The following is a 15774-nucleotide window of genomic DNA, read 5'->3' as shown; positions in this document are numbered from 1 at the left end:
GCTCTGAGCACTATGGGACTTCACTTCGAAGGCCATCAGTCCCCTAGAACTTAGAACTACTTAAACCTAACCAAGCTAAGGACATCACACACATCCATGTCCGAGGCAGGATTCGAACCTGCGACCGTAGCGGTGACGCGGTTCCAGACTGAAGCACCTAGAACCGCTCGGCCACATCGGTCGGCCCAAAAACTGCATCTCTGTGTTACGCCCTCTTTTACTCCAAGCACGTCGTTCTTGTCTTTCAGTTGCGTAGTTCCCTTTTGGTTCTCGTCCATATTGAAATTATCCGTCTTTCGCTATGGGTTACATCTATTTTCCCGGGGATTTCGATCATCTTGCTTCATTTTACACTGTCGAACGCTTTTTCTAGGTCGAGAGATCCGATGACGGTGTCTTTATTTAATTTCTGCTTCCGTTATCAAGAGCAACTTCAGGATTGCTTGTCTGTTATCTTTATCCTTCCTAAAGCCAGATCGATCGTCACCGATGAGGTCGCCGAGCTGCATACTACGGACGTTTTGCGACACTATACCATACGTCATCCAACTGAAATGGTTTGTGGAAACTTAAACAGAGACATAGGCGGATATCAGAACTGTGAAGTCTCCTGAGACTGACCAGGGAGCCACTATACACGACTACACGTACACAAGAGTATATACAGTAATACCCAATCCACTATCGAGTGCTTGGCGGGGGGTACCAGCCAGCGCTGTGGACATGTTTGTACGTACTTTGAAATTTCATCGGGAGAAGCGGAACGTAATTAGAAACTTGGGTTTCGTGTCGCTGGGCGTCGACTTCTTTGCTCATCTGTAAACATTGCGAGCTGGCCCGCGCGGTGGCGCGGCGCTGCTGCGACGTGTTGCGAATCTCGGAGCAGTAGCCTGCCTGCATAGGGAAACGGTTATCTCCGCGATGACTCCAGCGTTACTGCATGTAGCGGAGTTTTCTGCCACTGCCCTGCACTGTCATTGGTTTTTGAGTCGCAGCGGTGCCACTGGCCTTCACCAATCGCGCTAACAGTATAAGCTAGGTGGCTCCCTGGAAGTTCTTGTACGTCATGCATCCCACGCAAACCCCTGCACCAGCCGAACTTCTCACAAAGTCATATCGCACCAGTTAATTGAATTTATATCCGCTCTCTGAAGCCTAGAATAACTTCCACGGCACACCCTGCGTAACGTGAGCAGGTAAGGCCCACTGTGGCTTCCCTCTTATTTGAACCCACGCCTTTATCAACGCACTCTTCATATCGTTGACTTCTCCAACACAGCTTTAAGTAGAGCGAATCTGCATGTTGTTGTGAAAAAAAATTTTTGTCTGTTTTATGGAAAGCAGAGGCTCTGTGGAAAAATTATTTCAAGCAAATAAGTTTTAATGGTTTTCAATTATGACGTGTGGCATTTTCACATTTGAGCAGCCGTTTCTCAGCGACATACTACACATCCTACTCTGGTTTCATATAGTGAATAACGTTCAATTCAGTGATTAAATGTCACATTTTCGATTCTCCCCATGTATTTCTGGATTTACATGTGAATTACATTCAACTGAGAATACAAGTAAAGCACACAGCCCCTGTATGGGAAATCGACCTAAAGTCACTATTTTATCTGAAGATTCCATACACACACACACACACACACACACACACACACACACACACTGGTCATACCGGATTCGAGAGTCCATTATCACAGCAACGTATTTTCGCCATCTGTCCCTGTCTTGGGCTATTTCCTTCCATTCACCTTCAATACCTAGGCTCGTCAAATCAGCCTTCACATTGTCCTCCCATCTAAGCCTCGGTCTCCCCACAGGACGTTTTCCCTCTAAGTGCCCTACCAGTACTCTGCGCGCTGCCCTGCCCTCATCCATTCGAGCTACGTGACCCGCCCATCGCAGCCTACGTGATTTAATAAGACTGATTTTGTCAGGGCTTGAACAGAGTTCGTGAACCTCTTCGTTATGCAGTTTTCGCCACTCTCCGCCAATGTCATCCCTTTTTGCTCCGAAAATTTTCCCCAAAATTTTGTTTTCAAATACTCGAAACGGGTTTTCATTTTGCACAGGGAGAGATCCATACAGCATAACTGGTAGAATAATAGTTTTGTATATTCTAATCTTTAAATTCCTAGACAATATCCGTGATGAAAGTAATCTATTCAGTGAGAAGTAGCACGTATTTCCGGCCCGTAATCTCTTCTTCAATTCGGATTCAATCTCATTTCTCGAAGTGATGTCTACGTCTAGATACTTAAATGTGTTCACTTTTTCAAACTGCATGTCTCCAACTCTTAACGTTTCCTGATCTACATTCCATATACAGCATCATTTTGAATGCAGTTATGTGCTACATCGGAAATTCCCCTAAAGTTACTATTTTTCCTAACGATTCTGCACACAGCGTGATTTTGGTAAATGGGGTCAAAGTGCAGTAAACGGTCCCTGCGAGAACAAGGAGAGGAAACGGTCATGTGATCATACGACCGGAAATGCGGCCCAGGGGAGGTGGATATAAAGATCTTCCACAGTGACCCAAACGTCAGGACTGCCGGATGGCCCGCCTGCATGGCCGGCTGCTGTGACCGAGCGGTTCTAAGCGCTTCAGTCTGGAACCGCGCTGCTGCTACGGTCGCAGGTTCGAATCCTGCCTCGGGCATGGATGTATGTGATGTCGTTAGGTTAGTTAGGTTTATAGTAGTTCCTAGGTGACTGATGACCTCAGATGTTAAGTCCCATAGTGCTTGGAGCCATTTGAACAGCCTGCGTGCTGTAAGCCAGGCGACCGTGTCGAACATTCTCCACGACAATGCCAGTGCGCGTATTACTTTAGAAAGCGTACTGGCCTTATTACTCACCGCTACTGCGACGGTTTTGTCGCTGGTTCGTTGGACAGGCCATCACTTTGGTGGGATTTCGTTCATCCGTCCTAATCGCAGATGAGGCTGCCTTTACGAGGGTCGGTATCGTCAACCTTCACAACGCCTACCTGTGGCCTACGGAGAACCCCCACGGTATGGCAGCGATGCGTCACCACCGGTTCATCCTCTGTGCGTGGGAGGGGAATACCGGCAACCACATCGCAGCACCAGTCACCTTTCCACAACGTCTCAAAAGCGAAGCACATTGGCACTTGCTGCGGCTGGCCCTGATTCCACTGCTTTGCAGGCAGAAAGGGTGACGTGGTTACAGTATGACGGTGCTCCAACTCATTGCCCTCTTGATTGTGAAGTTAAAATATCGTACAAGTAGAAAAGTCCCACTTGCCTCGTGTTTTCTATGTGTGCTTCCAATCATTGAAACCCGCACACTCAAATACCTTTTATCTCCACCTTCACGTGGGTGTACATCCCTTGGAACGCATTTCCGCCGGCCGCGGTGGTCTCGCGGTTCTAGGCGCGCAGTCCGGAACCGCGCGACTGCTACGGTCGCTGGTTCGAATCCTGCCTCGGGCATGGATGTGTGTGATGTCCTTAGGTTAGTTAGGTTTAAGTAGTTCTAAGTTCTAGGGGACTGATGACCACAGCTGTTAAGTCCCATAGTGCTCAGAGCCATTTTTTTGAACGCATTTCCGGCCGTATGACCATGTAGTCTCTTCTGCTCCTTTCCTCTCAGAGACCTACAGTTTGTCCGCATAAATCAAAATCACCATGTATATTGCTGTGTTGGCTACAACTCTGTTTTCAATGCCGACAATCATATTTTTCACTGAGTATGAAAACGGGATTTTGGATACAAGTCCTGGTTACGAGAACAAAAGAACGTGCATATAAATAAACGGAGGCCATTAGACGGAAAGGAAAAAGGCAAACTAAGCAGAAAAAGAAGAAGGCGGTACAGAAAAACTGTGGATAGGGTATATTTCAGAGGGTGAGTTTAAACCTAATTTGAATTTCTGTATATTTTTCGGTAGATGATTTTTTGCCATTTACATAGTTTCCAGTCTGAGGTACCACTTCCCAAAATCTGTCAGATTTGAACTAAACTTTGATGTCAGCTTCACGTTGCTGCTACCTACGTGCGTGTCATCCACCAAACCAGTTCCGTAATCTTTTTGACTAGTGACATTTAAAGTTTAAAAAAAAACTCTTAAACAGTCGCTTCTAAAATCATAAAATTAGAATTACTTGAAGCATAATAATTTTGTTTAATTGTATCGATCCTAGATTTTTTCATCCTTTGCCTGTTAAGACTTTTTCAGAGGGAATAAACACACTAATACAAATATAACAGTGACACAAGTAACATGTAGAAGCTATTAACTTGGTAACACTGTACAAATTGTGGACAGAATTATTGCTATTAATGATATTATTACGTGTGTAGTATTTGAGCAAAATTCTGCTGAAAATCTGTAAAAATGTTTATATGAAAGTGAATATTAAATGTTTCAGGATAATTGCATTCAGTTCCCCAGTATACGAACTCTTACCGAACGGGACGTATTCTGTTTACCAGGCGATATTTCGGCAAGGGGATTCCCAGGACGGCGGACTTGGTGACAAACACGAATCTGATGCTGGTGAACAGCCACTTCAGCATCAACCACCCGCGGCCCTTCGTCCCCAACGTAGTGGAAGTCGGCGGAATGCACATCCCCAGCAAGCCTAAGAAACTGCCAGATGTAAGTACGTGCTCAAAGGTCTGTTGTCAGATAATGCTATCCCTTTTTCTTACTTATGCTGCTACTGAGATTGTTTCCTCTAAGTTAGGGAAAAAACTTGAAAGATTAAATTAATTTGTCTTTGAGACACCTATGCAACAACATGTAGTCACCTACGATCTCATTTGAAAGCTAGAGCAACTACAGACAAGAGTTGAAAGTGGTTTTGCGGATGGACGAAAAAGAAAAAAAAAAAAAAAAAAAAAAAAACAGAACAGTAAAAAATGGTCTTCAGTGCTTTTGGTAAACTAAGTGGGATTTTCAAAAGTAAGCTACCGGTGTACCCGACAAGAATACTTAACAACCACTGTTTTGAATTGTGGCAGCGTGACACGAACTTCTAGTGTGGCGTCTGTAGAATCACGTGAAAAACATACAAGATCAACGTGAATACGTGTAGCTGAAGAACGTAATACTGCGAGAAGTAATACACTGTGTGTGTCAGAGAAGGTAATCCGTGAGTGCGAGAATGCATTTTTGCAAGAAAAGATAACTGAACCAAATACATATTCGAGGTACTGAGAATTGCGCCAAGATCTAATCGCACGCTTTGGCCGATGATCTGACAAGATTACTGATATGGAATTAGGGCAGATAGAGCTTTTAAACAAACAATAAAAAGTAAACACAGACAGATAAATCTCTACGCCGGTTTTCACCAAAACAGTCGTTATCACAGCGGTCATGAAAACAGCGCCCGACTAATCTATACTGCCATACAAAGCCAAGATCTAGTTTAACTTTGTTACCAAGAATCTCGAAAAGTTCGTTACCAACTTACTTCAATTTTTTACACGTCATTCTAATATACGTTCGCAAACATAAACTATACTTTTTTAATGTATTTTATAGGAAGACCAGTCGTAGTTCAACGTTGATACCAAAAACCTCGAAACGTTTGTGACCTGTTCACTCCAAATTTTTACACGATATTCTAATAAATGTTCTGACGGATACAGACTACACGTTAATATACATAAAGGAAGTCGTAGTTTAACGTCGTTACCAAAGTTTCGGAAAGTTCGTGATACATTTACTTCAATTTTTTACATGATATTCTAATAAACGTTAGAACGGACATAGGCTATATTCAGATTCAGCAGCTGGATAAGTCTCTGCTGTACCCCCTTATGTTAATGATCCCAACCAATTTACGCATTCATTGCAACTGACTTGATTTCCTGGGGGAAGGGGGGGGGGATAGGAGATGGATAGTGACATGGGGCAGGAGGAGAAGATGAACAAAGAGATGGAAGAAAGCAGCCGTGCTAGTAAAATTAATCAGGTGGAAAACTAAGGCTAACATGCTCTGAAGAGCTTTATAGAATGAACGAGAGCGATCAACAGAATAAAGTTCTGTATCTGTGTCCTATATAGTTAAAAGTCTTATTAATTTGATTCAAAGAAGACTTTTGCATGAGGGATAAATAGAAGACAGTTCGAACTGAACAGAGCTCGCTCAGTTTTACAACTTCAGCAGATCCCACGAGAACAACAGCTCAAAAGAGAGAGAAAAAAAGAAGACAGGCAGCAAGGTGAAGAATTTTGAGATTATGGGTAGCGAAGAGGACATCGAAACAAAAACTGCTGCGAAAAAATTGCATTATCTTCATCACCAGAATAACTTGTGTTTTCGTTCGGGAAACTCCTGCTCAGTACTTTTTCGATCACGAGCTATCACTACGGACAACCACCTGCGTAACTGAGATAAAACAAAATCTCTCTTATGTGATCTGAGCCTTTCCCGGCGTTTACGCCTTTTGAAGGCGCCTCTGGTGTCCAGCCGGATAAGATCTTCGAATGTCCACGAAATTTTGGCTAATAATTCGTGCGGTGGAAGATCGATGCAAAGAACACCAACGCTACACCCGCCTAGGCCAACCAAGACAATCTGCCCGAGCAGAAGATTGCATAAACACTGGACACACGGCGAATTATGACGAGACAAAAGTACTGGCCTCCAGAAATAACTACTAGGACTGCATCTTCATAGATGCCGTAGAAATTCGCATAACAGGTAACTTCGCCAACAGGGATACTTGTTACCATCTCAGTAAGGCCTGGGAACAAATACTAAGCTCTGTCAAGGAGCAACGGTACAAGCGCACACGTGATGATTCCGCCACGGCCGCCGAAGAGGTACTGCGACTCCATCCCACCCCACCCCCTACCACCTCCGCAACCTACCGCAGCCTCCTCCTTCCCCACCACAAGAAACGCAGAGAGTGGACAGACCATTGCTTCAGCACCACTTGATGATGGCTGAACAGTTATTCGCCGAAATATACTGAGTATTCGACGATCGTATCGGGTTGGACTCCAGAGAACCCTTCAAGCAAAATCTCTCTTCTCTGTATAGTTCAGTGTGTCTCCAGTAGTGAAAGAGACATCCGGCTTGTGTAGGCAGTTCAGGCTGTCAAAGTGGAAAACGCAAGTTGTGACTAATGTTCATTGCCCTGAACATTCTGAAAGTCACGCTCCTGGCTATCAAGAGAAGTGGAGTACATGGTGCATTCTCGATCGCCTATATTGCAATATCCGCAGTTCTGGAAGTAATCTCTGAAAATGAGGATTTCCAGCCACCACTACCAACTGCAGCTGCTGGCTCTTTATCGCGTTGTTCACCGGGGAAGATTCGTTTCAGGCCGCTAGAGATGCAGTTGATGTTGCCCTATTTTGGTCACCCGGGCGTGTTTTAAGCATTCTGCTTGTAAAAAGTATTGTCACCGTGGCTTCAGTAATCATTTCAGACTGCGAATGAGTGCTTACTGTCGCTCTACGGTAAGGAGGAGTGTCAGCACGTGCAGTTGCCATCCGAATAGCCGCATTCCTCAGGGACGTCAATCAATCAACCAGCGCGTACATAGCGCCGCAACCGCCGGCCTGTGTGGCCGAGCGGTTCTAGGCACTTCAGTCCGGAACCGCGCGACTGCTACGGTCACAGGTTCGAATCCTGCTTCGGGCATGGATGTGTGTGATGTCCTTAGGTTAGTTAGGTTTAGGTAGTTCTAAGTTGTAGGGGACTGATGACCTCAGATGTTAAGTCCCATAGTACTCAGAGCCGTTTGAACCATAGCGCCGCAACTATTCTTCGGTGCTGCTGGGCAGAATAGCAGCGCTGCTCCTATGGTTGCAAGAGGCCATATTTCCAGATCAGGAACATCAGCAGAGTCACCAGATGTCAAAATATGTTTCGATTCTTCTAGAAAGGCATACAGATGAGGATTAAAATTTACGGAATTCGACGATTTCAACAAAGAGCTTGTGTGTAGAACTGTATTTGGTTATTAAGACAGAGGAGAACCCAACAGCTAAAAAATACAGTATGAGCTCCGTGAAATAAATAATTATTCCGGCTCAGACACCTCCGTGCTTCATCTTCTTCAGAAAGTTTAATGGAATAAAGAGAAACTGCATCAGTACGAGCAAAGTTTTCGCATACAATGCACTTATTACATGCTGAGGGCAATAAGCATTAGCCTGAGGTGCCCATTTCCGTACCATTATGTATAATCCGAGAGGAGTGCAACATACGTGACAGATGCCTGTTTTTGGAGGCAAGGAAAAGAGCACACCTGGAATGGAACCTGTCCTCTTCACGAAAGATTTGTCTGGTGTCTGATGACCGTCGTCGAAGTGAATGGAAGCCGTAAGTACTAAAGCGCGTCTGAGCCACGCAATCTCGGGAGATTAGTATGAAAAGAGGGGAACGAACAGATATAATTTGGTCCCATAGCATGTATGGTGTCCTCGACGCTATGGTGGATATTTTCAGGTTGTGCTGTATCGGCACAGTATCCTCTAAGCTACTTTTCTGTCCTGAAATCAACATTTCGGCAATGAGCTCATCTTTCAAGACGATGACCTGCCTCCTGAAAGTGGACTTTGCGAAGTGGTTGCCACTTCGCGAAGTCCACTTTCAGGAGGCAGAAATCAACCGAATGAAACAGCCTGGTGTATCTGCTGTGATGAACCCGGTTCAGCATGTTATTTTGTTTTGTGTGAAATCTTATGGGACTTAACTGCTAAGGTCATCAGTCCCTAAGCTTACACACTACTTAACCTAAATTATCCTAAGGACAAACACACACACACCCATGCCCGAGGGAGGACTCGAACCTTCGCCGGGACCAGCCGCACAGTCCATGACTGCAGCGCCTCAGACCGCTCGGCTAATCCCGCGCGGTGGTTCAGCATGCATGCTGCGTAGTCGCAGCAACCCTCCCCACGCTCTGTGTGGCCTCAGAGTGACTGCTGTCGAGGAGGATACGAGCGTGTTACAACGAATGGGGTGGAACAACCAGGCACTATTATCCACCAGCAGATAAGTTTCTTAATTCCACAGCCTGTTCGTTCGTTCCCTGTACTCTTATGTATGCATGTGTTCTTAGTAAATATGCAGTGGAGCAACACGTTTTTCGAACAGTAAATGTAGCTTGTAACGAATTTTAAATGAGTGGTTTCAAGTGACAGTTGCAATAACCCAACATATACGGATTTATGTAAAGCACCGGGTGAATGCAACAACGTTTGTTATTGGCCTTTGCTCACACAGGACCAGACGACACTGATGGTACGGCTCAAGTGTTGCTGTTTATGGCTGCTCAGAAGCGAGGTTATGTCATTTCTTTGACAAGGTTGTATGGAGAGCTAACGAACAGTGCATCTTAGCATACGACAAATTTTAGCAGAGCACAGTATGTATAGGCGAAATGGTTGCCCATCCGTCGTCGGAGCTAGCTTGGTCACGTGACTAAATATGCTCACATTGCAATTCGAAGTAGAGCGCATCGTTACCACGCAGTTTGAGCGCAGAATGTGATCATGGAAAAAAACTTCGTGGGAACATGTAATAGCTTCATTAATTTTACTAAGAGTGAGAACGACAAAGGTGCACCAGTGCCGACAGAGAAGGAGGCGGACGGTGCAAAGAAATGTTGAAGAGTGCAGGTAAATCAGTGGTGTGCAAATTACAGAATCTGGGGAGCGATGGCGAGTGGATGCCGAGTGGAGCAGGATGCAAGTATGTCCCCCAGAGTAGAGAAACTGCAATGCATACAAGAAATTGGTGGTGTAAATAAACGTGTTACAAGGCAGCAATTTATGAGATATCATGAACAGTAATCCGAAGTACCATCTTTGCGATGACTTCACAGCTTTAGTCTCACAGAATTGGATTTCAAGGATAGCAAAGAAACTGTGAGACGAAACTGCTTCGTCTATGGAGTTTGATTTTACAACGTGCCTGAGTGAACGAGTCATAACGTGCGAACGAAAATCATAGCTATAAAAAGAGCTTACTACATTATATTTTTTTCGAAAGAATGATGTATCGGTATTAAAGCAGACAGTTATTTATATTCACATACATACACTGTGAACAAATGTTGCAAAATAACAGAGTGTGAAGAGTATTATCAAATAATGCCGGTCAACGGTTCATTCTTGTGAATGCAACGTTTCGTTTGACGTTTACTTTTGCTCTATACCTATAGCAGAAAAACGTCAGACTATCAAGGAGAAATGAAGAGAAAAAATAAAAAATTCCTAAGAGACAAGGAAGGACGAACTTTTGGCATTAATTTGTAAGAAAATGGAACGCTTCCTACTTCCGACATACCATCTTGACGTATACAACATGCCGATAGTCTTGCAAACAATGAGATCCGTGGTCGTAATACGTCAAGCAGCTCGCTCTCTAAACTGAAAAAATAACCGCTGACGCTCTTGGTACTAACGATAAACGCCATGTGGCACCGAGCCTGTCGACATAAAACGCTACTTCGGAGACTGGCCACGTCACTGTTGCTACTTTTATATTCAACCAGCTCGTCAGTCAGCCTCACAAGGCTGAGTGGACTTTCTTCCAGGCTTTCCCACCAGAGAAGTGGTCGCTGGGATTTGAACTTGGGACCTTCAGGGTACAAGCAAAAATCGCTTAACACTAGCCCACACGCTCAGTTTGCTCATATGTCTGTCACTAGGAAAACAGATGCCACGAGTTACCCGAGGGCTGATCACGGCGGAGGTTCGAGTCCTCCCTCGGGCACGGGTGTGTGTGTTTGTCCTTAGGATAATTTAGGTTAAGTAGTGTGTAAGCTTAGGGACTGATGACCTTAGCTGTTAAGTCCCATAGGATTTCACACACATTTGATTATATATATATATATATATATATATATATATATATATATATATATATATATTACCCGAGGAAGGAGAGTGAAGGCTACTCGGATGTGCTGTGACAGACAAAGAAATGTAACGAAAGCAGTCGGTATAGATTGGAACAACGAGCAAGGAGTTACTTTCAGTGACGGATGTAGCAGAGGAGGAATGAACTTACACATCTGCAAACACAGCGATATGACAGGGCCAAGGCAGTTTTGCAGATACTGCCAGCGAAACGTCGTGGGCAGACAATTTGGAACGTACTGTACACCCTTTTCGTCTTCTCGCTACTAATAGGCACTTTGCTTAGTGGACCGTACAGACGTCTACTGTGTGAGGCAAGAGTACTGGAGTTGCCTCCCCACCCCCGCCCCGCTGGCTTTCCGGACGTTAACATGAAGGTGCTGCCACACGCGGCCGGGTAACAGACGGCATTCTTTGTGCAGGATATGAAGCGGTTCCTGGACGGGGCCCCGGAAGACGTGGGCGCCGTGCTGTTTACGTTCGGCTCGCTGGTGCGGACGGAGACGATGCCGCTGCAGAAGCTGGTGGCCTTCGTAGCCGCGTTCAGGCAGCTGGCCCCGCAGCGCTTCATATGGAAGGTGGACGCGTCTGCCCTCGCCGAACTGGGACTCACCGTCCCCGACAACGTTTACACGGCCAACTGGGTGCCGCAGTTCGACGTGCTCAGTGAGTACCGTAGTCTAGTCTTCACACTATGCTGAGAACTGCAGCATAGTGTGTAAGTAGGCTGTTTAAGTTTTTATGTTAGTAACGCCATGTAGCGCTCTATATGAAAATCACTGACTATGCTGTGTGCAGTCTGTGGCTGGTTTGCATTGTTGAAATTTGCTGTTGTAGTGTTGGGCAGTTGGCTGTTAATAGCGCGTAGCGTTGCGCAGTTGGAGGTGAGCCGCCAGCAGTGGTGGATGTGGGGAGAGAGATGGCGGAGTTTTGAGAGCGGATAATCTGGACGTGTGTCCATCAGAGACAGTAAATTTGTAGGACTGGATGTCATGATCTGCTATATATATATATATATATATATATATATATATATATATATATATATAGATTATGACTTTTGAACACTATTAAGGTAAATACATTGTTTGTTCTCTATCAAAATCTTTCATTTGCTAACTATGCCTATCAGTAGTTAGTCCCTTCAGTAGTTAGAATCTTTTATTTAGCCCTGGCAGTAGTGGCGCTCGCTGTATTGCAGTAGTTCGAGTAACGAAGATTTTTGTGAGGTGAGTGATTTGTGAAAGGTATAGGTTAATGTTAGTCAGGGCCATTCTTTTGTAGGGATTTTTTGAAAGTCAGATTGCGTTGCGCTAAAAATATTGTGTGTCAGTTTAAGCACAGTCATCGATAATTTTTCTAAGGGGACGTTTCATATGTCGACACTTAGCCGAGGATACCTCACTGGAATCTTCTGATTTTTTCTTGTAGTTTGTGTAATTAGTGTAGCTATTGTTTATTGCTAGCGCGTAACTATAGAGAGAATTTCCTTTGCAGTTGTAGTTTTTTATTGTTGTACAGTAAAACAGTTGTGGCACGCATGTAGATTTGCACCAAGTGTTTCGCAGCTGCGCTTGCAATTAACTAGATATTATTTTCAGTGCTATGTTAATGTGTTTTCTTATTTTGCTCTTAAAATTGTGCTTTTCTGTGTTATCGTGTGAAATATTGTGACAATAACGGCGTGTGAAAAACGTAACACTAAACTGACACACAATATTTTTAGCGCAACGCAATCTAACTTTCAAAAATCCCTACAAAAGAATGGCCCTGACTAACAATAACCTATACCTTTCATGAATCACTTACCTCACAAAAATCTTCGTTACTCGAACTACTGCAATACAGCGAGCGCCACTACTGCCAGCTAAATAAAAGATTCAAACTACTGAAGGTACTAACTACTGATAGGCATAGTTAGCAAATGAAAGATTTTGATAAAGAACGAGCAATGTATTTACCTTAATAGTGTTCAAAAGTCATAATATATATATATATATATATATATATATATATATATATATATATATATATATATCAGTCCATGACATCCAGTCTTGCAAATTTACTGTCTCTGATGGACACACGTCCTGATCATCTGCTCTCAAAACTCCGCCGTCTCTCTCCCCACATCCACCATTGCTGGCGGCTCACCTCCAACTGCGCAACGCTACGCGCTGTTAACAGCCAACTGCCCAACACTACAATAGCAAATTCCAACAATGCAAACCAGCCACAGACTGCACACAGCACAGTCAGTGAGTTTCATACAGAGCGCTACATGGCGTTGCCAACATAAAAACCTAGACAGCCTACTTCCAAGTGTACACTTAATAACGCTTTTGGTATTTTCCTATCACACTAGAAACCAATTTTGAATAGTATTGAATGTAACAGATTACGTGCGGTGCGACGGGTGGCTCTATCACTGTCCTTTAAACAATCATTCCACTTACCTGGATAGGCTTCAGGTCGTCTGCCCCTTCACTCAGCGATGGTAGATACTGGTTTAGCCGACAAAAGTAGCGGTGATGAAAATTCCACTTGATATCTACCACACAAAGGCCACATAACTCCAGTCCATGACGCAGTAGCTGAAAGTTAGTTAAACTGTTGAGCGTTCGGTATTTGCGCAAGAGTCTTTTGAAAAAACTGTCAAAAATTTCCTTTTTGGTTGATTTACTGTCTTTAAAACAAGGGAAACGGCTATCAAGTCCCGACAGTAGTTATGAAATGTTACTGGTTGACTCTGTTCCAGGTTCACCAGCAAAAGCAGTCAGAAGATATTTCAAACGTCCTAAAGAGACAGTGACCCAGGACTACTTGCGAGTTACCACAGCCAGTCGTTCGGTAGTCTTCTTACACAGAAGAGCTCGCCATAACGTCTCGTTACCTGCAGGAAAACTGCCACAGCGGAGTTGACGTACGACTTGAAACGTTCACACGCGAAATTTCCCAAAATAAAACACTCACAAAGCTCAAACATTCTCAAAATACTTAACACTGTAGTCGCTCTTCGACTGCGACACCCGAACGGATCAAACGTGGAAATTTCTTCATTTTGGTAGAAATTTGATCAGCGAGATTTAACGTAGGTGTTTACCAGAAGACGTCTCCAGAGCGACTATATCTAGAGTCATAGATCTGAGGCACCAAGACCTACTCAAACGTGCGAGAAATGCTGAACTTCTATTGGCTAGTATCTTAAGCACCCAATCAAATCGTTTCGACTACTTCTATACTCGCGGTATTTCTAATGTAAGCAAATGAGATTATCACACGCAATTTAGACTAGAAATCTGTTATTCAGAAACTAGATAAAATTTAATGAAAGGAAAATACATGTCGTATCCACGAAATAAATTACTAACAAATTTAATACTCAACGCCCCCTCGGGCTGCCCTTTACAAAATTAAGCTGACTCGGACATATATCTCAAATTCCCCTATTACACAACAACTTTCTCACGCTTGCATTTACACAGTTTTCAATAAAATATCACATTCTCACTTTACGTATGTCCCCCATTCACTCACTCAGTCTCTCCAAAACACTCACACAACCAAAACGCAATCAAATAATAATGTTTCAATGTACTGTTAATTACGTCAGAAATCTGTGGCAATGAAACCGAAGAAAATTCCAGTAAAGTAGATTATATGAGCCTATCCTCTTAAGAAAACAAGAAAAGACGCACCTCTGACTGTAGATGGATTCAGTTTCAAGACTGGTGACCACTTCAAGTACCTAGAAAGTCTTTTTAGTAATAACAACAGAACAGATATAGAAATAGATGCCCGCTTATCAAAAGAAAACAAGACACTTTTTAGTTTCATCAAGATTCTAAGAAAAAGATCACTTAGCAGTAACTTCAAAATCCGCTTATATCAATCGACCATTATACCTGTGATGTTATATACAGGGTTATTACAAATGATTGAAGCGATTTCATAGCTCTACAATAGCTTTATTATTTGAGATATTTTCACAATGCTTTGCACACACATACAAAAACTCAAAAAGTTTTTTTAGGCATTCACAAATGTTCGATATGTGCCCCTTTAGTGATTCGGCAGACATCAGGCCGATAATCAAGTTCCTCCCACACTCGGCGCAGCATGTCCCCATCGATGAGTTCGAAAGCATCGTTGATGCGAGCTCGCAGTTCTGGCACGTTTCTTGGTAGAGGAGGTTTAAACACTGAATCTGTCGCATAGCCCCACAGAAAGAAATCGCAAGGGGTTAAGTCGGGAGAGCGTAGAGGCCATGACATGAATTGCTGATCATGATCTCCACCACGACCGATCCATCGGTTTTCCAATCTCCTGTTTAAGAAATGCCGAACATCATGATGGAAGTGCGGTGGAGCACCATCCTGTTGAAAGATGAAGTCGGCACTGTCGGTCTCCGGTTGTAGCATGAGCCAATTTTCCAGCATGTCCAGATACACGTTTCCTGTAACGTTTTTTTTCGCAGATGAAAAAGGGGCTGTAAACTTTAAACCGTGAGATTGCACAAAACACGATAACTTTTGGTGAACTGCGAATTTGCTGCACGAATGCGTGAGGATTCTCTACCGCTCAGATTCGCACATTGTGTCTGTTCACTTCACCATTAAGAAAAAATGTTGCTTCATCACTGAAAACAAATTTCGCACTGAACGCATCCTCTTCCATGAGCTGTTGCAACCGCGCCGAAAATTCAAAGCGTTTGACTTTGTCATCGGGTGTCAGGGCTTGTAGCAATTGTAAACGGTAAGGCTTCTGCTTTAGCCTTTTCCGTAAGATTTTCCAAACCGTCGGCTGTGGTACGTTTAGCTCCCTGCTTGCTTTATTCGTCGACTTCCGCGGGCTACGCGTGAAACTTGCCCGCACGCGTTCAACCGTTTCTTCGCTCACTGCAGGCC

At 43.9% G+C, this 15774-nt stretch overlaps 1 protein-coding gene across 1 annotated transcript in view; it reads left to right on the top strand.

Annotated features, from left to right (window-relative positions):
• The window catches only part of LOC126484204 (UDP-glucosyltransferase 2-like), a 49613-nt gene that overhangs the window by 22352 nt on the left and 11487 nt on the right, over positions 1-15774 (top strand). Inside the window, exons 4-5 of the mRNA XM_050107617.1 lie at positions 4468-4633; positions 11290-11533. Of these exons, the coding sequence (XP_049963574.1) occupies positions 4468-4633; positions 11290-11533 (410 nt within the window). The remainder of the gene's footprint in view (positions 1-4467; positions 4634-11289; positions 11534-15774) is intronic.

The sequence above is a fragment of the Schistocerca serialis genome, chromosome 6 (genome assembly GCF_023864345.2).
Source record: "Schistocerca serialis cubense isolate TAMUIC-IGC-003099 chromosome 6, iqSchSeri2.2, whole genome shotgun sequence".
NCBI lineage: Eukaryota > Metazoa > Arthropoda > Insecta > Orthoptera > Acrididae > Schistocerca > Schistocerca serialis.
The sequence above is the reverse complement of the archived record's forward strand: the minus strand, read 5'-3'. Positions and strand labels throughout refer to the sequence as shown.